This window comes from Archocentrus centrarchus, chromosome 12 (genome assembly GCF_007364275.1).
Source record: "Archocentrus centrarchus isolate MPI-CPG fArcCen1 chromosome 12, fArcCen1, whole genome shotgun sequence".
NCBI lineage: Eukaryota > Metazoa > Chordata > Actinopteri > Cichliformes > Cichlidae > Archocentrus > Archocentrus centrarchus.
This window is the reverse complement of record NC_044357.1, coordinates 3374362-3400967: the sequence shown is the minus strand read 5'-3', so window position 1 is coordinate 3400967 and position 26606 is coordinate 3374362. Positions and strand designations below refer to the sequence as shown.

General features: G+C 39.6%; 3 protein-coding genes across 5 annotated transcripts; all 3 read right to left on the bottom strand.

Annotated features, from left to right (window-relative positions):
* Nucleotides 1-1030: 1030 nt before the first annotated feature.
* Nucleotides 1031-11841, bottom strand: LOC115789152 (nucleolysin TIA-1-like). 2 transcript variants are annotated; one of them, XM_030742405.1, is made up of 12 exons: nt 11654-11841; nt 9611-9707; nt 9277-9375; nt 7256-7310; nt 7058-7145; nt 6456-6531; nt 6232-6337; nt 4976-5074; nt 4808-4892; nt 4556-4697; nt 3840-3988; nt 1031-1919 (listed from the first exon to the last, which is right to left on the bottom strand). In XM_030742405.1, exons 1-12 carry the CDS (start codon nt 11677-11679, stop codon nt 1781-1783), a joined length of 1161 nt encoding a protein of 386 aa, XP_030598265.1. In that variant the 5' UTR covers nt 11680-11841; the 3' UTR covers nt 1031-1780. The 2 variants fall into 2 exon arrangements, with proteins under 2 accessions (XP_030598265.1, XP_030598266.1); XM_030742406.1 differs by having other exon boundaries at nt 3840-3985.
* A 1518-nt stretch (nt 11842-13359) lies between these two features.
* dtwd2 (DTW motif tRNA-uridine aminocarboxypropyltransferase 2) lies at nt 13360-18699 on the bottom strand. 2 transcript variants are annotated; one of them, XM_030742667.1, is made up of 7 exons: nt 18599-18699; nt 18019-18168; nt 17711-17801; nt 16859-16953; nt 16583-16781; nt 15876-16004; nt 13360-14163 (listed from the first exon to the last, which is right to left on the bottom strand). In XM_030742667.1, the coding sequence occupies exons 2-7, from the start codon at nt 18105-18107 to the stop codon at nt 13984-13986; spliced, it is 783 nt and encodes a 260-aa protein (XP_030598527.1). In that variant the 5' UTR covers nt 18108-18168; nt 18599-18699; the 3' UTR covers nt 13360-13983. The 2 variants fall into 2 exon arrangements, with proteins under 2 accessions (XP_030598527.1, XP_030598526.1); XM_030742666.1 differs by lacking the exon at nt 18599-18699 and having other exon boundaries at nt 18019-18508.
* A 564-nt stretch (nt 18700-19263) lies between these two features.
* si:ch1073-398f15.1 (cardiomyopathy-associated protein 5) lies at nt 19264-22663 on the bottom strand. The gene is made up of 2 exons (XM_030743161.1): nt 22499-22663; nt 19264-22176 (listed from the first exon to the last, which is right to left on the bottom strand). Exons 1-2 carry the CDS (start codon nt 22621-22623, stop codon nt 19959-19961), a joined length of 2343 nt encoding a protein of 780 aa, XP_030599021.1. The 5' UTR covers nt 22624-22663; the 3' UTR covers nt 19264-19958.
* Nucleotides 22664-26606: the final 3943 nt, after the last annotated feature.

The following is a 26606-nucleotide window of genomic DNA, read 5'->3' as shown; positions in this document are numbered from 1 at the left end:
ACAAAGCATGTTACTGAAGCATCGACAGAACTTTGCTGAGACTGGGCTGAATTCATTGTTATGCTCGGCCTACTCTAATGATTTTTTGGTTTAATAAAAGGTAGGTCACTGATAAGGCAACACAACAGGGTTTTTTCAGTTATGTTTAAATGATGGTGGCCACAATAAAATCTATTCCTCATAAAGCTGTTTCTACATCTAAAACTAAACTGTTACATAGGGGTAAAATAGAATAGCTTATTAATGCACTTGCACTGCATAGCAATGCAGCGTGTCCTGCGCACCTGGAAGACAAATGCTTCACTGCCTCTTGAACAGACTGGCTACTGCTGGAGTCCACTTCCCCAACCAGGACAGCAAGCACACTTCCTTAATCATCATGTTGTCTTTATACAGATTCAGTACAGTTGAACAGACTGTTTGGTTATTTACATAAAACAGACTTCCAAATGAAATCACAAATAAAGTGGAATGCAAAAAACATTAAAAAAAAAAAAAAAAAAAACCTCTAGTGTTTCAAATTTTGTGAAAACTTTTAAGTACTTGTGCAATATTTGTCTGCCTATAAGTAAGATAAGAGTGGCAGTAATCCCTGCATTTTATTTGAGATCTTCTAATTTAAAAAATAAAGTTGACAGTTGACAGCCACTTCATGTTTTAGAAAGAAAACATAAAAGATCTTGCGCGTCACATGTTTCGATGGTGTCACTTCAACATTTCTTTGTAAGACAGTCCTGAAAGGAAACACAAAAAGGCAAAAGCTCTTTGTACAATAACAGCATTTTAAATTTGCTCAACAAAAAGAGAAAAATGACACTTCGTCTATTAGATTTGTAGCAAAAAAGAAAAGAAAAAGATGGCGTAGTCCTTTCGGTTTCAGGGGAAGATGATCGGGGTATTGTCTTGTGTGTAAAAGCATCAGTTCATGCACACACGTAAGCACACACACACATTTCTTAATCCATAGATGGGATTCTCTGCTCAGTCCAGTCTGGGATAACAAGTGGAGAAGCACTCAAATTTACTTTGATTTTTTTTTTCTTTTTTTTTTTTTTTTGCATCCGCTTCCTTCCCTCAGCCTGCCGGCTCCTTCTACTCAGTGATATCCTACATTTCACAGAATGACTCGACAACACCCTGAGAACTCGCTCGGACTTGTGTTTTACTTTAGCGACCGGCTGACAGACTGACAGTGACATCGAGCTCCAACTGAGAGGGGAAATTGAAAGGAAAAAAAAAAAAAACAAAAAAAACTATACCCTTATTCAAGACACATCTTGTAGCTGTGTTGCAATTATATCAACTATTGAGTTCATCACCTCTTTCGCCCTGCACGATTGTTGAATATGGGTATAAAATTCTGCCCTTGCTCTTTGGCTCTCAGGGGCTGGAAAACAACCAAAAAAAGCAGCTGTTTGAATAGAAATCTAATTCAAGGAACATGTTCCTTTTAAACTAAACTGTGGCTGTGCTCGAAATATCGGGAAGTCAGAGAATTTACATTTGGCCAATAACACACCAAACAATAAAATGGGCCCAGGAATGCAAGGTGCATTAGCAGTTGCTTTAACAGTGTTAAAGTGTGGCTAGTTATCTTTACACTTGCAAATTTGGGCAGTGGGTGAAGTTTGGGGCTGGTAAGGTTGATAAAAATGGCATACCAGCTTCATTAGCAGAGTAATTTGGTGAGGTGACAGACAGAGCACTTCTACTGCACTCCTTCCCCAGCAGAGTATCATCCTTGTGGCATCAGTGCCTTAGAGAGAGACGGATGCTGTGATCAGTGAGTGTGGTAGCCAGCAGTGCCCATGCCGGCCTGGTTGGTTAGCACAGTCCCGTTGACGCCCTGCCCAGCCTCCACCATGCCTCCATTGCTCATGGCGCCCACACCTGTCCATCCAGCACCAGCATGTAAATGACTGCAACACCAGACAAGGACAAAAAGGGATTCAGAATAAGACATGAAGCAGAGTAGGCACGCACTGAGCCGATATTTGGACAAGTTATCGGTCCAATCCTGATTCCCTACATGGTTTATTATGTGGGGGCAACGGTGAGCTCTTCCCAGCACTGGTCAGCTCCATGATCAGTTCTGTTTAGGGTTTAATCCCGGGATCCGGGATTCCCGGGAAATGCGATCAGAACCATTTCCCGTTTCCCGGGAAACGTTAGACGGGAAACCGGGAAAAAAGTCGCGCGCGTCGATTTGACTTTCAGAAAGAAAAGAAAGCTTCAGAATGTTAAATTTAAGGAAATATTGAGAGAAGGGTTCGTTTAATGCGAAAAGCATTACTCTTCATTTCAGGCACGTTCAGCCTCCGTTTAAGGCTTCAGCCTTCATCTCAAGCGTTTTAATAGAGGTATTACACAGTTGTACTTTTTTCCTCTTTAATTTGTTGAAATCGTAGGCAATGTGTTTACCCTAAGGTATTTTGTATTATATAATTTTATATTATTATATATTGTTATATTGCATTATATAGCCTATAAAATATGCCTGCCCTGAACAATAAAGAAATATCTGTTTAACTTCGAGTGTTTCTTTTCCTCGTTTGCAGCCGCTTACTAACAATCATGAATTAGGATACGGGCCTAATGGGTGAAGAAATTATCATGAAATAGATTGCTTTAACATATTTCGCTTTTAAAATGGAGTTGAGTAAAATGTATATTTTTTAGGCTATAAGGATTGGCCAGTTTTTCAAAAGACGATTCACAGCGAACCTACTTTAACCCTCAGACACGGTGTTATAAATTTGCTGTTGCCAGAATGGCAATGACCAAGTCGTGGAGCATTACTCAAGGCTCTGTGTTATGCCATATTATAGTGTAGTACAGTAGTTAACTTTTCAATGACTATTACAGCGTTCCACTGGTGGAGATATAGCGCAACAGATGTCGCCACGACAGCGTGGCTGAGCCTTTATCAATGCTGTGGAGATGAACCGTATTGTTTTGCACCAGCAGTTGTAAAATAGCTTGTTATAATTCCATGTACAATGGAGGAATATTCGAATTATATTTGTTAAGGGAGTGTTGAGGAACGACACAACACCGCATAGCTCGAGCACTCGAATGTCCAGATGTAGGTTTTATTGCGTTAATCAAGCCGACGTTACCCCCTACTGGGCATAACAGGACATAGCTGGAAAGCTACCTCTACAATATCAGAATAGGTTAAGGCCGACACAGGCTACAGAAGGCCTAATTAAAATAAAAAAATAAATAAACTTTTTCCCGGGATTCCCGGGAAATGGCTCGTCATTTCCCGGGATTTGATTCATGTCATTTTCGGGAAAAATATTAAACCCTAGTTCTGTTGTCTAATGATTTATTTATTTCCTAATGAGTTTATGGACTCAGTCACTCATTTCAGGTCATACTGAATAAAACATTAAGCCCATTTTACTCAATCTAGGTTTCAGGAAGGAGGATTATCCACGATATGTTAATTGCTTAACAAGTTGTGAGACCACACACTCATTGTGTAATGTTTTTGTCAGTCATCCCTTGCTTGTCATATCTGGTTTCAAAACACCAAAATGGCAACAATGGAAACGCTCATCTCGAGGCTTCAAAATAGGACTCCACGAACCAGTGGGTGACAACACGGTGGCTCCGTCTTTAACCGTACGTATGTGTTAAGCAGCCTACTGTTACCTCAGCTTCAAAAAGGTGCACTAAGGGTTATTAATGCTGGCAGAAGTTATAAAGCATCAAGGGAACATGTAACATGTTTAATTCACTGTAATGTAAACACACAGCGCCTGGCACAGAAAACAATGAAGGCACAAGGGAACAACCTGTTCACTTTAACTGCAGTCATCTTTGGTACTCACTTGTAGCCCTGCTGATCCCAGGTCTGTCCGTAGACGCCATAGCTCGGCACCTGCCACCCATTGGGCACATACTGACCAATCTGCTGCGTGTTACTGTACCACTGACCCCACTGACTATAGGGCTGCGCTGCGAAGCTCACTGTGTTCTGCTGACATACAGAATTATATTTTAGGAGGCAGACTATCACATTGCATCACAAGAGTGTTCCAAAGAGCATGTGTCGCCTGCTCAAAGGCTTGGCAGAAAGCATATTCATATATATGAAAGTAAGTGATTAAGTGCTTAGTAGTTAATATTTACAAATAGATTTTTTTTACAGTAAATAATTGTTCAACAGGTACTGAGTAGAACTGTCTATATTTTATACATGAAGTTTATTTCATTCAATATTGATAAAGATATCAGACAGGAAAAACAGAGATGAGACGGCAGAGAGACGAATGAATGATGGAAAGATTGATGACAGCGATTAAAATATGTAGACAAAGGCCAATAACTCCAGTATAAGAGGAAGTAGGGTTATGGTTACTGAGATACTGAAATTCTGACAGGAAGACAGATGGACAGAAAAGTGATCCCTACGTGTCTCCCTGCCTCTCGGCAGGCAAAAAAAAAAAAAAAAAAAAAATCACTCATCTCAGTCATGTGAGTGGGTGTGGCTGCAGTACATCTGTTATGCATTAAAAATAAAAGCAAAAAATATATATATTCATACCTGTGCCATCTGTACCTGCTGTATGGGGCCCTGGACCATGTCCGTTGTTTCTTTGCCCCAGTAACACTTAACAACATAGCCCTCTATGGAAGTGCCATTGACAGAAACAATAGCATGAGCTGCTGCCTCATGGGAGTTGAACCTGCACAAAGAAAAAAGCTTAGGCATTACACTTAGTGAAATTAAGACATCCTAAAGTTAAGTGTATTTGAAAGTTCTGCCTCATTAAGTGTAACAAAAAAGGCAGCTTACCTCACAAATGAGTAGCCTTTCTCTGGGAAAACTCTGATTTCCATTATTTGGCCAAAAGGTGAGAAGGTCTGTCTCATAATTTGTTCTATGAACAGGAAACACAGTTTTAATGCTCAGCGTGTGGGCAGTGCCTTCAACCCTGCAGTATAGCGGTAAACCGTGACTCACCTGTGAGGCCTGTTGTCACTCCTCCGCAGTAGACTGTGCAGTTGCTGGGGCTCGACTGGTTCACCACCTCATCAAAAGATAGCTGCTTGGTACTGGTGGCTAAAATTAGAAAAAGAAAGCCATGGCTTATTTAATTAGTTTTGTTATCAACATGATTAATTATTCTTTTACTGTGTGTGTAGCATATTTGATAAAAAGTTAGCTTTGGACAGAGCTGCTTTCTTTTTAAATTGCATTTCTATTCATTTCTAAAGGCAGAAAAAAAAACAGAAAACTTTTTTTTTTAATTGGATGCTATTTTAATATCATGTAAATATTCATTGTTTGCCATGTTTTGAGAAGTCTAGTGTTGCTCTGTCAACAAGCCACGAGCAGGCAGCACTTCTATTTGCTGGAGTGCCTCTCATTTTGTCCCTGGAAGTCCAACTCAGTCCCCTCCCATCTGTGCTTCTGCAGCACATGCAGGAACTCAAAAAAACCAGGGATAGTCATAATGTCAAAAAGTTATTAAGCTATATTAGGATAATATATTCAGATGCATTAACCCCTACCTGATAATATTTAATATAACCACCAGTAGGTGAGGGTAATATATGTAAAAGCTTTTGCCGACGACCATTAAACAACAACAATAGAAGAACACTTGATGTGTGCGGTGTGGGAGACTAAACAATACTGTACAAGCAGGAGAAAGACACAAAGCAAAAGACAAAAAGAGCTGTCAAAAAAAAACTGTGTGGAACTGTTTCAAAGACTAAACAAAAATAAGGCCCAGTGTAAACTCTGCCAGGTAAACCGAAACTATGCACAGTCAGCTGTGAGCTGTTTGGGATGTGGTGCAATCTTTAAATTCCCAGTGAATACTTTATGCTGGAAATGATCACCCTTAGTCAGAATGTCGCCCTTTCAAGAGCTGCATGGTGTCAAGTGAGTGAGGGGGTGAGCAAAGATTATGTTAGCATGGCTAAAGAACTCCTGTGTTTTCAATGGCATGCGCCACAGTTCACAGTTGTTTCTACTGAATATCCACCATCAGATGCCACTGGATGCTACTGAAGTGATGATGAGGAAAAAGTTCACTGCATCTGGTCTCTCACACAGGAAGATGGTGACACAGGTAAGTGCAAGCGGTGAGAAAGGGGCTTTAGGGAGTGATTTAAAAATAGCAGCCACACTGAAAGCAGTCCAGAGATGTACAAGAGGACTGGGCTCAAGAGAAACAAAAAATCTCCCAAATCTTTACTCAGTGAACTCACTTTCATTTGTAGATTTTGGAGCAGGCTTCCTTGTAGCCCAGTTGGTCCTGATCTGCCTTCCTCCCAACCACTGGCCTCCCATCTGCTGAATGGCATTCTCAGCATCCTGATTACACAAAGCAAACACAAAAAACACATTAGTCAACATTACCAATTACAATATGTAAACCCTTAAGAACCTGTTTCTGACTCCTTTAACACACAGTCATGGCTGGCACACTTACCCACTTGTTGAAGAAGGAGACAAAGCCATAGCCTTTAGATTTACCTGTGGCCATGTCTTTCACCACCCGACAGTCCCTACAAAGAAATAAAGCTCAAAGTCAAAATAAAAACAACCTGAAAGACTCAGAACTATAAAAGAATATATTAACAGATTATTGAACTTGTAAAGCTAGCATTTGTAACACGGTTAATAATTGTAGCTTATAAGAGCCTCAGAGTCAACCAGTGTTCACCTGCCTGGATTCATTTGGTTTCCAAAAATAGAAATGTATCAAGTGATGGTCCAGCATAAGAACTACTGAGGAACAGGCCTCACATTTTCAGCAATAAATTCCAGCCTATTTCTGTAACACTTCCCTCCTTATGAACGCACCAGCAAATCTGGTTAGATGAGAGTCTGTTTACGGCTTTTTAAGTAGTGTTTGCTAATATTTACAGCGGCCTTTTTTGAAAATTAACCTATCAATTCATTTCACACACAGTGGGGGTCAAGCTGAGTGACACAGAGGAGCTGGAGATGCAAAACTTAACCAGTGGTTTAGCATGTTCACTTTGGATTTCAGACATTTCCACAGACGAAATATCACGAGAACGCACTTACGATATTTTCCCAAATGGAGCAAAAGCTGCTTTTATGTCATCTGTGGTGATTTCAGGACTTAGATCTCCAACAAAGACATGGAAGTGACCTAAAAAAAAAAAAAAAAAAAAAGGACAACACAGTAAAACACAGAATTTACAAATGTTCCCTGTCTAGAAAGGTTAGAAGAACCGAGAGAACGTCGCAACTTTTACTTACTGCTTGTGTCTTTCTTTTGGCTGGTTGGCGTCGTAGCCCAGTTGACCTTGACTTCCTGGAAAAGAGACAGATGCAGAAAGCGAGGAAGAGAAAAAAAGGTGAGACATGTAGTGTGCTTGTGGAAGGGAGGAAGGTTGTTTTTCTTTGATTAGAGGCTTTTTCACACACACCAGTTTTACTTAGGCCATATTTGGTGATTGAGAACTTTTTTCTAAATAAGATGATCTCTGCATGACACTTCTGGGTTCTTAAAACACCAACACAAACTGATTTATCCGTTGCTATTTAATTTTATACACCTTTGCAGTAATTAATATACAATAAAATACAGTGGAGTACACAAAGGGATATCAAGATTTCACCGTCATAATCAGGAACATTTCACTCTCAGTCTAGTAAAAATTTGGAGCAAAACTGTAGGAAGTAAGGTCCAAATAACAAGGGACTTACAAACAAGTGATTTTTACGAACTTGTTATACTCCTCAAATGGTCCTTCAATACCTGTTGAGGATAAAATATTTTCAACTGAATGTATTTTTCTTGGAAGTAGCTCTTATGTGGATTCTATGTGGAAATAAGTTTGCAAAAGAACACACAGCAGTAAAGATGTAGGGGGGGACAGAAGAGCATCAATTAAAGGAGATCAGAGAATGTTACATGTTGCATGATTACACAGCAGGGCCACGGTAAATTAAGTCATACACAGATGGAAACTCACTTAAGGAAAAAAATCGGCATTTCAAAACAGACAGCATGGAGCATGAAGTGACAATAAAAAGCAACACTGTGTTTATACCCACTCGCATAATGTAATTCACTTATGACATCAGTAACCTACAGAGCTCCTGAACTCCCATAAGGTATCAAGCTTTAGTTCACAAAACAAACTGTGTGCCCAGGAAGCTCTTTACCTCATATGAACAAGATAAAGTTAATGTTATGGGACTTCAGGGGTCCTGTAGTAATTCAATACAAAAAAACCCCCAAACACAACAAACAAAAAAAAACTACAATGAAACCTCAGTATAAACTGTGACCACATTTACACACAAGTTATAAAAAATAAATTTTCTTCCTTTTTGTGCTTTTATAATCTAACTGGCTGAATGAACTGAAATAAAAACTTAAGTTAAAAAAAAAAAAAATCTGATTTCTCCAATGTGCGCATGTGGTGTAATTATAACATTCAACTAAACTGTTACTGAACCAGAATGAAAGATAAGAATATGCTAACTTCAGTTTGAACTTTTACCTATGAACAGCTAAGAAATACACAGTTCAGTCTGGACAGCCCTACTTTTTGACCTTTTGTGGACAAAACAAATATTCAATATTCTAAAATGTGATAGCTAGAATTGATTTGTTTTTCCATTTTATCTTAATTTTAATTTCATTAAAAAAAAAAAGACTAGAATCAGACAATTAATTGCTGTGCATCTGTATTGCACTAACTGCTAAAATTTCTAAAAATATTAATTTCTTGATACAAAGATATGACCATTTCATTATCTATTTAAATAGGATTTAATGTTCTAAGAAGCTCTGGTCGCACTACTGAGGGTTAGAAAAACCATAACACACTGTTTTAGCCTTCTTAATCTACCACAGTGAAAAAGAATATGCTGGTAAGTAATTTTGCATCTAATTTTTCAGGTCTATGTTATTTGCAGTCACTTCTTGAGGTGCATCTACTGATTTATGTTAATTCCACACAAGAGAGCAGGAAACAAACGAAACCAAAAGCCCACACTGTTGAGAACCGACACTACGTATTTTTAGGATTCACAAAGTTCACATCATTAAGATTACACAGATGAGTGACTGGTGTTCTCACCCTGGTCACTTCAGACAGCACAGAAGAATGATTCGCACAGGGGAATTAAACAAATTAAGTGAAGTGGAGCAGGAACAGGGCAGTGTGATAAGCTTTAACAAGACAAGTTTCTCCAGACGCTTCATTTCAAACCGTGCCCACCCAGCCCTGCCCTAGTTGACTCACCCAGGAGATACGATAGCTTACCTTACCCAGAATTTTCCGACCATTCATGGCTGCGATTGTGGCAGTGGCATGTCTATGCTCATAAAACTCCACAAAGCAGTACGGATCGTGACCTGCTGTCTGGATTGGACAGGAAACACAGGAGTTAAGTAACTGTGGGCATTATACAAGCTTTTATAAGTGTGCTGACATCACTGTTTAGCATTAAAATGGGAGGACGAAACACCACTGCACAAAGGAAAAACAGGATGAACATTAGAGGTGTCAAGCAAGCAGCTAAACCAGATCGCCAGGATAGAAAGCAAAGAGAGGACAGATGAGAGGAAAAACAGTTATAGAAAAAACAAAAACTCACATCTACTATCATTTTACAGCTTTTGCAGGGTCCAATCTGTCCAAATAACTCCAAGATGAGGGCCTCTGTCACATCCCGGGACAGATTTCCCACATACCTAGATGCATAAAGATAAGCACAGACAGACAGGAGACAGTGCTGGTTAATTTTTTAATGTAGATGCTGATGGCGATCCGTAACCTGTTAGGATACTGTCAGAAATTGTCCTTTCTCATTTTTAGCACACTGCAGGAGGTAGTTCACATCAGCCACATTCTCATTACTGAAATACTTTCTTTGGTTTTACACAAGGGATGCTTCAGGGTAGAGCGTGCATGAGGCCAGACATCATGACAAACGTGATAGATGTGAATTCACCAGACTATCACATGTGTTATTCTTACACCAGTGCAACTCAGCAAATCACGTCCGCATACCACACATACATATAAATCCAACCGTATCGGACGTTTGCGTTCTCACACGCCCCTCTTTTGGGTAATGTCTAGAATATTTCAGGGCTTCAGTGCATTTGTTCAGTGCACAATTACAGTCTTGACTTTTTTTTATAAATGAGCTCACTTGCACTGCAAGTTTCTGTAAGATGGCAAAGCAGTTGCTGTGATCACATTTCAATAAAATATAAAAATTATATTCTGTGGTGGACTAAATATACAGTAAAAACATCACAATCTAAAAACACAAGTAATTATCATGAATCTAAGTCTCTTTTTCTCTACTATTAAAGTATTACTATGAAAATACTGTGTTTTTTTATTTTATTTTTATTGTATAATATCGTGGATGAATGAGTAGTACATCAGGGTTAAGTTAATTTAAACACTTTCACACACTGGAGAAGAATGTAATCTCTAAAAATATAAACACTTAATGAGCTGACAAAAGGGTTTGAATGCACAATCTTTTATCTGCAAAGTAACTGGTCACAGATTAACTGATAGCTATCGCCCTTTCATTAAAATTTTTATTAATATTTTGCAGGCACATTTACCTAATTTTTACATGTCCATGTACAACTCTGTTAAGTTGCTTCTAACATTTAATTACTTGATGTATTTTCAGAAAAATTATTTGAAATTTTAATTCACTTCTTCCTATTTTTTGACCTTTTACAGACTTAATGATTAATTAAGAATAATTAAGAAAACGATTTGCAGATTAATCAATAATCTTAAAGTAAAGCAAACAACACAAAGAAAAATAAAAACAATATCAGCATCCAGCATAACTACATGAGTCCATTAAATGCACATGTTATCAAGAAATCTGAAGGCTATTTATGCTTAATGATTCTGTAATCATAGCATTTAAATCTCAGCCAAAGAGAAGGGACAAGTTACATTAATGAAATATCAAGCACTGACCTTGCTGTGTCTCCCTACTGGCCTTAAATAGAATTAATCTTCCTCAAGAAATAAAAATAACCTCTGTTCATAACCAAATCAACATTATCTTGACCCCATGTTAACATTTATAACAGCTGAAGGTAGCAAAAGGATTTAAACAAGTTCTTTGGCCTGCACACTGGTGAGACTGTCGGGTGATGGCACATCCAAGTCCATTGAAAAGCCTCCTAGTTTGCGTTGATCGCAACACTTAACTGCGTTACAGAGCGGTCTCTAACACATTTGGCGACTTTCTCCAAGTTACCATTTAATGTGACGTTAACTAAATATACCAAGAGTTGTTTATTTTAGCAAAAATTCAACTTTTACACTGGCTTTTTCTGAGCAAGCAACGCGAACGGACGCGTTAATTTGAGATTTTTCTGGAACTAGCTAGCACGCTAGGACTAACCAAGGTGTCGGATTTCCCAGAGATAGACCATTAACATGTGCTTGGTTGTTATTAACGTGTAGTTGTGCTACCTTTAACAAAAGCCTGCACAACACATTCAGCTGATCGGTCACATTAGAGTAGTCTCCAGTGTGTCCGAGCCAAAGAAACAGCCGTTTCGACACCGGAGTGAGAGCTACAAACTGCTGCTGAGTGTTGCGCGACGGACACAAGCGGTTAGCTGTGTAAAGACACACACACACTTACAGGGTTTTGGGCTGGTCATCGTCCATTCTGTTTCACTCGCAGGCCGAAAACAAGTCGCAACCCTGAGAGCAAATCCACGACTGTCGCGGGCAGCTGCCGGTGACACTGTCAAGTTATTTTATTGCGAACTAGTTTATCGCCGCTGTTAGCTCCACGGTGAACAATGGGTAGCCGACAAAGATGGCGGAGCGACTAGAGGCCGACTCGAAATCCGCATGCGCAGTAGTTCAGCCTAAGGCAACTTCCAGATGGGTTACAAAATAACAGCAACTGCAAATTACAAAACGCGTGCATTATGTTTCATAAACCACACACACACACACATACATCCATAATGTGTACAGTACAAGTAGACCTCTAAATCTCCAAGCAATAAAAAATATTTAAGGAGCTGTGTGGCTTTTAATAACTTAATTATTTCCTGTTTTATTTATTCTCTTTATTTATTCTGTGGTGTAAAATATCTTTTGCGTTTCAACTCTTTTCCAAATTTCTGGAGCAAATATTAGGATATGTAATATATTGTAAATATATATTAAAAGATAAATGATAAATACAGAGGGATAAAGTTGATGAACCATACCATGAAGCTAGAGTTGTTGAAACTAGGTTAAAAAGAGAGGTGATGATCAGTGAGTTGCATGCTGACATACAGGATGTTGAAAAAGCACTACAGATGTGATGTTTGCTTTGAGACGGTCAGAGAGAGAGTGGTGGGATTACATCAAGGATTGGCTTTGGGCCCCTTCTTGTTTGCAGTGGTGATTGACAGGTTAGACAGGTAGACAGATGCCTCTACTCCTTGCAACGTCACTGTTACACCTGTCTCCCTACAGAATACACACATGTATGCAGTCTTGTATGTCATGTATGCTTCTACTGACTTTCATTCGTCTTCTCTTCAGAGAACACCTCCACCTGCTCCCTACTCTATCTGTCCACCTGTCCATCACCACTTCAAACAACAAGGGGTTCAGAGCTGATCCCTGATGTAATCCCACCGCCACCTCAAATCCATCTGTCAATCCTGCTGCACACTTCACCACTGTCCTCATACATGTCCTGCACCACCCTCACATACCCCTTTTCCACTCCTGACTTTCTCATGCAGTACCACAGTTCTTCTCTTGGCACTCTATCATATGCTTTCTCTAGATTAGCAAAGACCCTGGTTCAAAAGTCCTTTGTCTTCTCTTCTCTGGGACACTCATGTCCATTCTGTGGGTGCTGTCCTCCATTTACAATTATATTCCAAAACAGTACAAATCTGATTCACCCCAAGACCCACCACTTCATGGAGGTCGGCTTGTCTTACATTTTGTTGTTCTTGTAAGCAAGTTTTCAAAATAAGACAGCTTCAATAAATTACAATTAAAAAAAAAAAAAAAAAAAAAAAAAAATCACCAAAAAAAATAATGAGTGCATAAATGTGTTCATACACTCCCTGTACACTGAAAGATACTGGCTCATGCTTTCATTTAAACTTTTCTAAATATAGGATGGGGGAGAAGCTCTTATTAGCACTGTGGTGTAAAGTTGGTGATGAGACTCAGACAGTGCAACCTACATATTCAATCTGCGCTTGCATTTCATCTTAAAAACACGACCAAGTAAAGAAGTATCTCTGAAAGTCCACGCATAAAACCACTTCATATTGTGTCTTAAAAACCACACATTATTTTGCAGCTATAAATCATTCCACTTACTTAAAATGAGATCTCTTATCCATTTTATTGACGTCATTTGTGGTACAGAAAAGCTGCAGTACTTTAGCAGCTTTTTTGTAGTATCTAACAAACATTCTTTGTAAGCCTGCAAACACCATTTATACAGTAAAGTTACACTGTCACCTATGATGACCTCACATACAGTATAGTGCAATTCTCAGTTGTCACCAGTGTGTTATTTGTCTTTGGTAGGTTTTTTTTTGTGTTAATTCCAGTTTGTTTTGTTATTATTCATGTAAACTGAGATTTTGCTTATTAAAAATATGAATGGAATCAGCCCTTCTAGATGTGACCCTCTGTATGTATAGCCATATAAATCCTTTCACAACAGAACCACCGCGTTTCTATTAAATCCAGGCTAACATGTAAACAAAGTAAGAAACCTACTGTTAGCCGTGATGCTTCAAGTACAACATTTGTCATTCATTTATTTAAAATGAATGACAAATACATAAATTGCCTACACCAGCATGTTACAAAAAAAGAAAAAACAGTCCCCTTAAGTCCCACAGAGTCCATGCCTGTACTCTGATGATACAGTCAGTGCAAACAGCAGGGCATGCAGAGATGAATCAAGCCTGTCCTCTCTGTTCTGACAAGCCCTCATCTCGGGCAGATGTTGTGGTCAGTGAGGAGTTTCTCCATCCTCTTTATCTTGCGTTTGTTCTTTGGCATGGGTTTGTCGTACATGCCGTTCTTCAGCAGATGTTCTTTGCTGTGATGGATCTGAGCGCCGTGCTGCAGCTGGAAGGAGCAGAGTGCTTTCAGGGGCTTCAGCAGAACCTGCACACAGATGGGATCGGAAGGAAAGAGTGATGAAAAACACTATCTGTATTTATTTCACAAAGGACTTTCTTGCACTAGTTTGGGTCAGTGCACTCCATCCAAAAAAAAAAAAAAAAAAAAAAAAAATCTACAACTCAGACTTCAAACATTCGGACCATTTTTGATCTAACGGCTCAGGATAAAAAAAAAAAAAGTTTTTGTTTTTGTCAGGTACTGATGAATACTTTTGTAGGAAGAAGAGTTTACTCAAGAGAAGAGCTTGAAATGGAGAAAATCTGGAAGATACCACCCTCTTCCAGCTGAGCTAAAAAAAGGTGCTTTTGTGGCTGCTTTGCTGGTGCAAAGATGAAGGATTGGAAGTGGAGATATAAGCCCTTTCTGCTAACAGTCATCATGGGAAATTACAACTCTGCCCAACAAACGTGAGCAGCTGAAGATATTGGTGAAGACTAAAAAAGTATACCGTGAGTGCAGTCTCATGTGCTTTACTGAAACATGGCTGAATAAAAACATCTCAGACTCTAATGTGGTTCTACCTGGTTTCACCCTCATACAGTCAGACAGAAATGCTAAAGCTAGTGGCAAGAAAAAAGGTGGAGGTCTGGCTTTGTTTGTGAACCAGAGATGGTGTATGTAACATGTTTATGGAGCAAAATAACATCAGTACTGGAAGGCTCCTCTCTCTCTGTTGTAAAACAGAGTTACAGAAAATCATTCACACTCACAGCCATCAGGTTTTTCAATCCTCAGATGAGATGTCAGACATATGAACTACTTCTTCTATTATGCTATTTATATAGACAAAGAAAGAGGCTGACATTAAACAGTTAGCTGTATATGTGTGTGTATGTATAGTGCATGTAAGTAATCACTATGAACCAAAAGTTTAGACTTCAAACTGCTCAAAAATGCTTAATTTTAGACTTTTTTTCCTATTCTTAGCTCTATATGATTTCAGTTTGTCTGTTTAACTCTTGAAACCATTCAAAACTAATTGGACACGACAAGTGAATGTTTCTCAAGCACAGATTTCAGAGTAAAATGTCCAAATATTGCATTACCTGTAACTGCAAAAACTGTTAAAATGAATACTCTGAAATGAGCGTGAGACGGGACACTCATAACAAAGATCCTACAGAGAGTTATCAGCCAGCTCCTCACGCTCTCTTAAGCTCCAAGACTCATTTTACTGTCCTTCTACTGTTTCGATTTAGTCCAACAACTCATTGGCCTCGTTTTAAGAGGAAGGCAGCAAAAAACCCATTGTTTGCTGAAGAAGAGGCATTTACATTTAGCAACAATCTGCTGAATACAGTCAAGCTTTTAGCAGCTTAAAATCCAGATATTTATCTCAGCAGTTGGTAGAGATCAAACACGGTGCTTAAAGTAATGTGAATATATGATGTAATCTCATCAGACAAACTCAAAATGAATGGTGTAACTAATGTTGCTTCATATCTGATGGATTTTGGGGGATGTTTGTGGAAAAAGTGACACCATCACACAATAAAGCTACTTTCTGCTGCTCCCTTGTCACAAGGGGTTGCTACGGTGATTTGATTTGGCAGAGTCTAGCCCCAAAGGGGATTTGTGCCACTGGCTAGAATTGAACCAGCAACCTTCCACTCGGCAAGTCAATGTGTAAACCACTACACCATGGAGCCGCTTCAAATCATCACACAATATTAATAACTATTTCATTACGGTACCTCTTGGATCTCATCGTTCCGCTCTAGGATCGACAGGGCGACAGCGGCACATTCCAGCGTAGACAGACAGATGTTGGAAGGTTGTGTGCGGATCACGTATTGACTGGATAAAGTCCTATTGAGCTGCACCTGGTAAACCAAAGCAGAAGTGAATAGTAGTCTAATATGGTGGGTATAGTTAAGTTTCACTGTTACGGTTGCCTTCATTAACACCTTACCAGAGCCGGAACATTTTCTAATGCCAGTTAACAATAAATGCATTCAACTTAAAGCCCAACCGACGTAGAATTTTTAATACCCATATCCGATACATGAGCCAATATTTTTTTCTTTCAGACACGTGAAGCATAAGCAGATTTCCATAATATTTGTTATGTGTAGTTATTTATTTATTTATTTATTTACTTGTTTACGCTCTCCCTGACTCTGCCTGGATCAGCTGTTTTTTGTGTTTGCGCTCCCAAACACTTCAACACAAAAGTTGAAGAGTTCCCTCTGGTGGACAAACTATGCAATGGCAACACTGTTAACATAGTTGAAAGGTGTTTCTCCCATCACTTCTTTTTAAATTTTCATTTATGGGCCGTTATAAATACTGATAGATCAGCAAATAGCTATCATCATATGATAAATTGGCCCATTTCATTTTTTTCCTTATTTTGGCTTTCTATAAAGAAAAAAAAGTCTGGTTATACAGTTATATACACCTGTTTGGGCAGGTGGAACAGGCTGTTTTTGAGGAACATGTTTTTGGCTTGGCTCCAGGTGCCATCTATGATGATGACATTATGTTTGACAGTGCCCACTTCTTGGTATTGTATTAACTCCTCAAGGTTCTGGGATTTAGGACCTGGGTAGAGGATCAGGGTTTTGCTGTCCCGACACACCACAGCCAGCTCCGGGTGCCTGCACAGAGAATATATGAAGGTAGAAAAAAATATATATAATACATATTTAGCTATATTTAATTAATGCATACTTACTTTTCCTCATTGAATCTCCTCCCCACTATGACGTTGCATTTACCTTGTGGCAAACAAGCAGCAAGTAGAGGAACTGTGCGAAGTACTCGGCTCTCCTGAAAGAAATAATGACACCTTAATGTTTTTATTATTAATGCACTCTCACCAGAATGTTTGCTTATATTAAACAAGGGCTAAAAAGACTAGATTTACATCTTTAACCACAACAATAGTAATAATCATAATAAAATTAACATTAGAGATTATTATAGTAAGATGTGGCTCATATTGTTTGTCTCTACAACTGAAACTTTTGAGTGTTTATTTAAAGTGTAATTTAATATTCAACAAGATATTTTAATCCAATTCAAACAGATGCAGTCATCTTACAAAACAAATCCTTCTTTCTTTGTTACATTATCAGTATTTCTACAGGTTGATAGATATTCTTCTATGTGGATGTTTCAGTGCCACATAGAATTAAATTAAGGCTCTTAAGTGGGATGGAAAACCATGCCCTATATTTAGTATACTATATTATATATATTTATATTTACTTTTGCTGGCCAGGTCTCAAAGTGCTGACTAAATTTGCAAGCTCAATTTGCTGGGCAGAAAAAAAAAATTACCCATCTTCAATACACACAAAACATATCATTACTAACAGTGCTAGAAATACCATGCAACAGAAAACATAACCTGACAGATTTTATTATCCAATAATCAGAGTGCTTTTAGATTCTTTTTAAAAACTGTATAACTTTAAATAACAGAGACGTAATTTTACTGAACCCTCACAAAAAGCTTCATGTAAAAGGATCGAGGACTCTGGATTTGAACCCCTGCGGTCTGAAAGGATAACTTGGGACTCACCTCTGCAGGATGCTGCACTACGTACAGACATGTCGAGACCTCCAGGGGTTGCGGTGGAAGAAAAGGACATAGACACACCTTCTGAGGGCGACTACATGGGAGGAAAGTTGAAGACGTGAGGCTGTGATTTCCCAGCTACTTCCCATCCTATAGCCCCATCTCTGTGGTCTTGAGCTTTCTGTAACGACACGAATCTGTTCCCTCATTACAGCATGCCAGCTACTCGGGGAGAGGGGGCGATCTGTGCGCTGCCTGGATCAATCCACTCGGCTAGCTACTAGCAAAACCTTCTCTTTAATTCAACTCACCGGCAGCGGAAACATGTCGGTCTTCTCTCCCCAGCCTCCACCGGAAGCGCAGCCAGGTCCCCAAAAGCGTCAACCAACCCGTCCTCCATTGAGGAGCCGCCGCAGATTTCTGGAACGGTTTCTGTATCAGGAGCGGCTGGGGGACACAAACTGGGAGCACAGTCCATTGCGGAGTTAGCAAAAAGCTAACTTGTCCAAGTACTCAAACACTGCGCCGACCAGGGACTTCTGGTATAGAAATAGACAAACTAGAAAGGCTGAATAGTAGGCTGCTTTTTATTTTAATACGCCAGCGTTTGTTTCACTGAGCTTTAAACCGAGTGGCGTTTATTTTAGTCTCATATACCTTCTACTCCTCCCTCTGCTGTCATTGTTTGCCAAGGAGCTGCTGCACTCACCTCGTTCCTAATGAACCCCATCATTTACCCCCTTTTTCATAAAAATCTAACATATTGTCATTATGTGTATGCTGAATAGCACAAGTTATATAATGTTACTGTAATCTTTCACTGCCCTAAAAATCACTATTAGTATCTGTTCTACAGAGGAGTATTTTGGGTATGCTTCCACAGATGCATACCTTGGCTGTAACAAGAGGTGGGTTCCTGTTGTCTTCCTGTTCAAGCTGATGTTTGCTGCTCTAAAACCTTAACTGCGCACCTGAGCTGGCATATCTATTCTATCTACTGTGTTTCTATGACACAGCGACACCTATTTTGGAAGTTGTTAGTACGTCATTAACTCAATGCTGCCACCTGTCGGTGTGGAGGGAAAATGTTCTTTTAAAAGGCATGGCAAATCTGAACACGCATTACTTTACACTGGGTGCCGCCAAAGCCCATTTAAACTAAAGATAAATGCTTGAAAACAAGCTTTTACTCCACGGAAACACAATAGTTCTGCACTACACATTTACTTGTGTTTGCATTTTACTCACAACACGTTTGTCCAATTGGAAATAAAGACCTGTGAGTTTGTTTTTAGTCTGTTCTTCACGGGTCACCGCTGAAGCTCCAGGTGGCACCTTTGGATTCAGGACATGAAGAAACGACTGTACAGTAGATCTGCAAATAATGTAAATGTGTTTAATCATAGTATGTGTCACTCAAATATTGTCACAGAGCAAGATTGTGTATTGCTCTCAAAAGAAAAGAGTTCTCTGTGTGCATAAAGTGGGGAATATTTTATTCATTTTGAACCAGCTGTGTTAGAGCAGATTAAAAACAGGCCTAAGCTTGGCTGAGTTGGAAATATATTTTCAATGATGCAGGAGGAATACATGCAGTTTTTATTAGCTTCTTTGAACATTTTGTGGAAATTAAAAAATACAGGCAGGATTTATAAGATCTGAGGGCGATCTTTAACCACAGGTTATCTTGCTTGGGTGGAAAACATCTCTCTCCATTCGGTTTAGCGACAGATTCACTTTTGCATTCCAGACACATTAGTGATTAAACAACGAACTGCAGGGTGGATCATTTGTCAGGAATAACTGTGTGTAAATACACTCGTCTGCATATATTACAGATGTTTTTTCTTGACTGTTTACAAGTGGTTGCACAAAACACACGCTCCTAGTTTAGATAAGGTGTCGGGTTAACTGCCAGAGAGGCTTATTTATAGCTGAAGATGCACCCTAACACCACACAAACACCGACACATGCACTGTCATCCTTTTTATTTGCACGTGACCCAAAGCGCTCTCTCTTCAATCAGTCTGTGACTCATGCATTGTTGGCAGAAACACTGGGTTTATCTGGAGAGACTGAGGATATTTGATCAACGTGAAGGCAGATTTTTTAATACATACAAATCTGAGCTTTAAGAATTCGCCTTACTTGAATGTGTTTTATTTTTACTATGATTTTAAGCTCAAATATGGATATTGATCTGTTACAGTACTTAATACCAAGGTTACTGAAAAAATAACTGTAGCTACCCTAAAGTATTGAACACTGTCCTTTGTTTTTGGCTTGCTCAGTTGGTAAGACTGTTGAAGTATCTTCTTGTTTTTCAGCATTATTCTCTGTTTGATCGGTTTCTGATGAATTAACATTTGTCTCCAGGTCAGTTTGTTCTGTGACCGTTTCAGTCTCGCTTCTTTCCTCTTCTTCTGTTTTGGCGTCTCTTCCTTCTGTTGGTTTAGCAGTTACTTCATCGATCTCCTGCATGTTTTCAGCTCCAGTTTTGGTCACAGCCAACGCATTCTCTTCTCCATCTCCATCGCCTTCATCAGCAGTCTCTGCTGGTGATGCCGTCTCTTTCTCCTCCTCTCTTTGCTCCTTTCCTCCAGCCTCTTCGTTTTCCTGTGTGATGACGTCAACTGGAATCAGAGGCGTTAGATCTAGACTCGCCTTAGGAGGGGATGTTACTTTTCTCCTAGGAGGGGCGACTGGCTTATTCATTTCTGAATCTCGTTGCCACTGAACACTGACATTGCTCTCTGTCAGGGTTGTAGGATGATCATCTGTACTTGCCCATTCTAGTTCCTCTGAGGGAAACTCAAAGCTCGAGATGCTAAGTTGATCTACTGGGATTTCTGCAGCTTTTTCTGCAGCTATAGACACACTTCTCTCTGTCTTGGTTTTACTCTTTATTGTTGGTTGTGTGTCATCTTCTTCCAGGAGTTGAGAGAAAGGCTCTATGCCACATGGAGAAGAACTGGCGCTGGACCTGAAGAAGTCTGTGATTTCCTCCTCTGAGTTTGGCATCTCACCTTTTTCAGGCTTGTTCACAAAAACTCCCAAATCATAGAAATCTTGGGACATTATCCGAGTGTCTTCCTCTGAGCATTTTTCATTATCTGTTGGTTCCAGTTCTACTACAGGAGTCTCATCTATAAGGACATATTTCTCTAAATATCCCCGGGCCTCTCGGTCCGAATGCCGGCTGTGGAAAGACTTCTCTGAGGTCACGCTTTCAGTGTCCTCTTCTTTTTTCCAGCTGCCAAGTGCTTCCTCATACAGGTCAGTATAAAGGAAGGCCATGGCTTTGGGCTCCTCCAGCAAAATGGGATCAATAATTTTCGGGGGCCCCTCAGGTAGAAAGATTGGTGTCAGGATGTCCTCTTGGCTTTCAAATAAATTTGAACCACTCGGCTTTGAGGGAAGCCTAGAGGGTACGCTTTCCCCTGCTCCACCTCCATCTGTCGTCTCCGGACTTTTCGGTAAGTAGTCGTCTGTACCGCCATAAAAGACTTCATCTAGAAGCTCGTTAGTGAGTTCTTCCAGACTAATTGTGTCTGACTTGTCAGTATCTACATGTTTGGTGATGGCGGTGTCTTTAGGCTGCGCAGGTTTCTCAGTGTCCTGACTCTCAGTAGCGGTCTTTGCCTCTGGTTCCACCTGTCCTTCTCCAGTCACAGTAGGACCTCCTGGAGCCTGAGCATCAATCAGGGCGAATGCCTCAAAATAGTCCACATTCCCTACTGCTCCTCTGGTTGGCATTCTGGCCACTGGAGCTCCTGGTGGATCCATTGAATCTAGACCCACAGGAGGGCTGGGTTTGACTTGGTCATCTATCTCTTCTATTGAGGTCAGCAACTCGTTTTCATGGGTCTCCTCATTAGCTCTAGGAACAAGAGTTTCCTCTAGGTATGACAGATTGTCCATCATTTCTTTGCTTACTTCTTCATCCACAGTGGCCAGTTTGGGAGGAACAACAATGTTGAGGATTTCAGAGCCTTCGGACACTAAGCTGAACAGCTGCTGCTCTTTATCTTCCAGAGGATCGGTCGGGTCCTCTTGGTCTCCTTCGGTTTTCACATTTGGCTGAGAGACTTCCACTAACTCTGGCCGTCCTGAGATGCTCTCAGAGCTTTCAGCCAGGACTTCTTGCCTTCTGTCTGCCTTCCTCTTTGGACCACTTAGCCTCTCTTTAGTTTTCTTCCGTCTTGAGATGAGCTCCTCATCCATGACAAAGATGATCTTTCCTGCTGGTTGAGACCCAGGTGTTGCAGGCCGTACTGCAGCCGGAGAGCTGAGATCCACAGAGGGGATTCCAGCTTCAGACATCCATGGTGTGGTGCAGCGACTAGGGGTCGTCTCCCATGCAATTCCACTGTCCTCCCCTTGCATAGTGACCATGGAGAAGGAGGAGTCCATCATCAGGCACTGCATCTTAGGCTGGACATTATCATCGTGGACAGCCTCACGTAAGCTGGAGGCACAGTAACACACAAATATTGTCACAGTGAGGTAAAACTATATAAAACATGTCCTCATAACTTTGAAGTTTTGCATATGTTCTTTTGATTTTGTATTTTTTAGCATTTGGCTTAAAGCAAGAACACGTGTCTCATGTAAGTTTCACCAAACTCTCCTAAACTGCATTCATAGCAGCCTTTAAAGCTGCTTCTGTCGCTCCATGAGGATGTTTAGTTCACACAAATGTCATCAAGGAGAAGGAACAAAAAGGAAATTTCACACTGCAGAACCTCTCATTCTGCTCAGCCAACACAAACATACAAAGAAAAAAATACCTGTTTCGAAGTGTCTCCACTTCATCACCAACATAAAGGTTTTGTTCTGTAATATCCTCAGGGGTCAACACGGTCATCTCAGGGTCAGCATCTGACTGTGCAGAATCCTCTGTTGCCGGATCCATTGTTTGCAGTATGGATCTGCTTCAGCCTCTCAGCACGACTCAACGCTGCTCTGCTGATCGTATTCTGAGCTAGCGTGCTCGAGTTGGGTTTTCATGCTCAGCGTAATCTTGAAATAGAAAACTCGCCTTCCAGTGTTTCATCTGAAGCATCTGCAGCACGCAGGGAGAGCAGTTTGTCATCTGTTCACATTGGTTGAACCCTTGAAATTGGTATATACAATTAACAGGTTAATCTGGGTTAAGCAGTTGGAACTCATTTGAAGTGTGAAAATGCAACAACATTAAATCAGTGTCTCTCTTATTTATTTTTGCAGGGTCTATATATAATTTTGTCCTGGCAGCATGTATCAGATATCATTACTCCTCCTGTAAGTAAGTTATAGGTGAGAATGTTATTGAAAGTGTTGAAAAATTTCAACATTGTTTTTAAAAATCTGCTTTTCTTTCATTTTAGCTGAGCCACCTGCTCATGTCTGTCATGCAGTGTGACAGAGATGCTATGTGGGAAATGAAAGAGTGAAGGAGTTGGGGAGGGTTTAGTCAACATGTTGTTTCTGGGTAAAAGTTCTCCAGTGTAAACTAGTCTGACATCTCCTCTGTAAATCATAAGCCTTTAAAATGGGCTTGGCAAACAGTGATCTTCTACATTTTGGGGGGGTGGCTGAAATTCCAGCAATTCCAGGAATTCCAACTTTAAAGTTGGTAACCCTTTGCATCAACACTTTGCAAATTTTAGTTTTCCTACTTTTTGATGTACAAGTGCGTAAAATAACCAGTGCATAATCTTTCATGAGTTCTATTAGTAGCATGCACATTTAGTTACACTGTTTATATCCAACACTGTTAAATTACTTTCTTATTTTACATTAGCTTCCTGTTTTACCGCTGCTGGGTATATCACAGTGTATATGACAAGATGTAAGTATCAGTATTATTTACCTTCCATACATTTTCTTCCATGAATTTTCTTTACCTTCTTACCATATTGTGTCTCTTTGTGCCATGCAGGCAAGTATCCTAAAGGGAAAAGTAACAAAATAAACGAGTTGCAATCTGCACATAACTATTCCCCCTTCTTGCCTACCAGCTTCATCACAACTGGCAATATCATTAGCTCTCCAGAAGATGGCAATGGTCAGATGCACATAATACATAATAGGTTAATATTAACTTTTAGCTGCAGTCAGTTTGCACATTGTGAGCTCAAATATGTAAGATCATAACATAGCTGTATTAATTCAGTAAATATGTGCAAAACATGAAAAAATATTTTTTTTAAAAAGGATTTGATATTATAAAGGATATAATATGCCCAATATACAGACAAGGCTGATGATATTTCTCAGTTTTTTTTAAGTGCAATAATAAGAATTCCACTAACAGCAAGATGTCATGCTTGTGCAACAATCCCATTAATAATAAATAAACAATGGTAAATAATGAAGATATTAAACAGCTGTAAATGCCCAGCATGGACAATTTTGATTGTCTGTATCTGAAACTGCTGATTTTACCACAGACTGTATATAAATGATGGATGTAAATCGTGAATTTCATTGTGGTTTTGAATTTTACATTTTGAAGCCTTAAACTTTGTGGTTCATGTTGGGTTTTTGAAGCCGAAAGTTACAGTTTTTGGTTGGAGTGCTAACTTGTTAGCTAACTACCAAGCTGTGCAATGCACAGCCATACATCTCTGTTAATTAATAGTAACAGACTCATAAAATCCTACAACTTCACATGCCGCACTCAATTCTCCCTGCAGACAAGATGAAAGAGGCCAAAACTGTTTTTGTGCCAGGCTGTAAGGACGTTTTTAATGCTCCAAAGTTAGACATTTTAACGTGTTTTTGAAGCAACCCTCTAGTAGCCACTAGGTGATTCTTTGAATTTAGTGCCCTTTAAGTCCCCCAAACTAATTTCATAGGTTTTTACTCAAAGGAAACCTCAAAATACATTTTAAAACCATTAATTTGTAAAACCTAGTGTCTTTTCATTACACTGCAAAAATAAATTAGATATTTTAATCTCATCTTTTAAAAAAATGGGTATCTAGCTAACAGAGTACCATCATGTGTGCATTTCCTCAGTGGCCATGTTTCATGTTTCATATTTTCATACCAGGCCCATGGCAACATCAGTAGCACAGAGGCAAAGAGAGTACAGAGCAAGACTATAGACCCAGCGAGAATGGAAAAATGTCTCAGCAGTGAATATGAGAGGTGGAAAAGGGATACTGAGGGAGGGAAAACAAAAAAAACAGAGTTTTGTCCTTCAGTGGGGTTTCCTCGGGACTCTATGCAGTCCTGTGAATGTAAGTAGCAGCAAGTTGCTGCCAAAAATAATGCACTTGATTTGCTGATTTTCAGCAAGTTTGCTGGTCTGGAGCATTCAAGTGTTAACACAAGGCGTGGATGACCCCTTATTTCTGCTTCTAAGAAGATTCACAGGACTGCACAGAGTCCTGTTAAAAAGAAAAATTATAAACAAATTGAATCTCCAAGATCCAGAGAATAAAATAAATTTCATTATTTTTAAGTCAGTTCCCATGATTTACCATAATTTTAACCTTACATCATTAATTTCATAGGTAAGTGAATGCATATCATGTTGAAATGTCAATTGTCTCTTCAACTCCCTTTTAACAGGAAGAAACCTCTGGCAGAACCAGGGTTTCTTCTGCCATGACTGGTTGGGGGCTGAGGGGAGGGAGACAGGACAAATTGCATGCTATGAAAGAGAGCCAGAGATTAGTAATAACTAATGATTAAATTCAGAGTGGGGTATAAACACACAGTGAGTGAAAAGAGGGGAATGAAGAAGAAACATTCAGTGCATCATGGGAACCCCCAGCAGCCTAGGCCTATTGCACCGTACCTAAGGGAGGGTTCAGAGTCACCTGTTCCAGTCCTAACTTTAAGCTTGATCAAAAAGGAAATGTTTAAACCTAATCTTAAAAATAGAGAGGGTGTCTGTCTCCTGAATCTTCTTAGAAGCAGAAATCAGAGGTCATCCAGGCCTTTGTGTCTTTCAGACATTTCTGCAGTTTTACTAAATGATGTGTGTCATCTGGCTTCATGGATAGATAAAGCTGGGTATTATCTGCATGGGAATGAAAAAGTATGCTATGCCTTCTAATAATACTGCCTAGGGAAACATGTATATAGAACTAGTCCTAGCACAGAACCCTGTGGAACTCCATAATTAACCTTAGCGTGTGGAGGAGACTCCCCATTAACATGAACAAATTGGAGTCTATTGGATATGATTGATTATCAAATACTTATGTTATTACATATTTTTTGAGAATTCTTTTTTTTGATGTGAGCATTTTGAATGAAAATTTCATATTTAATAAGTGGTCTTCAACCAGGAACATTCCATAATTGAGTTTTTACAAGAATTTACTTAAATTCTTGAAATGATATTAAAGTCATGATCATATGGGGTTCAAATTGTCTCTGATGGTGTTGAACTCAAAATGGGAGGGTTAAATGCCTAATAATGACTGCGTCTTCATGCTTGAGGTGGGAAATAATATTTTCTAAAATATTCATACTGAAGTCCACTATAAGATGAAGTAATTAGACTTACAATTATAGCCCCCCCCCCCCCCCCCCCCCCCCCCCTTTTTTTAAAGGCATGTTCTACAGGGCACCAATGTGAGAGAATCACTAAAGGAGCTGCTGTCTGTGTAGATTCTCAGTCATCCAGGTCATAGTAGTCTCTGGAGCTTGAAAAAAGGCGACGGGACTTCTTTTTGTTTCTTGAAGACTGTTTTTGGCAGTTTTAGTATTTTACAAATATACTGTGATGTGCTGAGTACCGCTCTTTTATTTCCACCTTCATTTACAGTCAATTTTTCCCCTCTACCGGATGTGAGGAAACGCATATTGCCAATTACGTCAAAATTTCAGGCTTAACACAGCGTCATGACGTCGATGGTTAACGCTTCCCTCGGAGCAGAGGCGGCGGATGGAGCT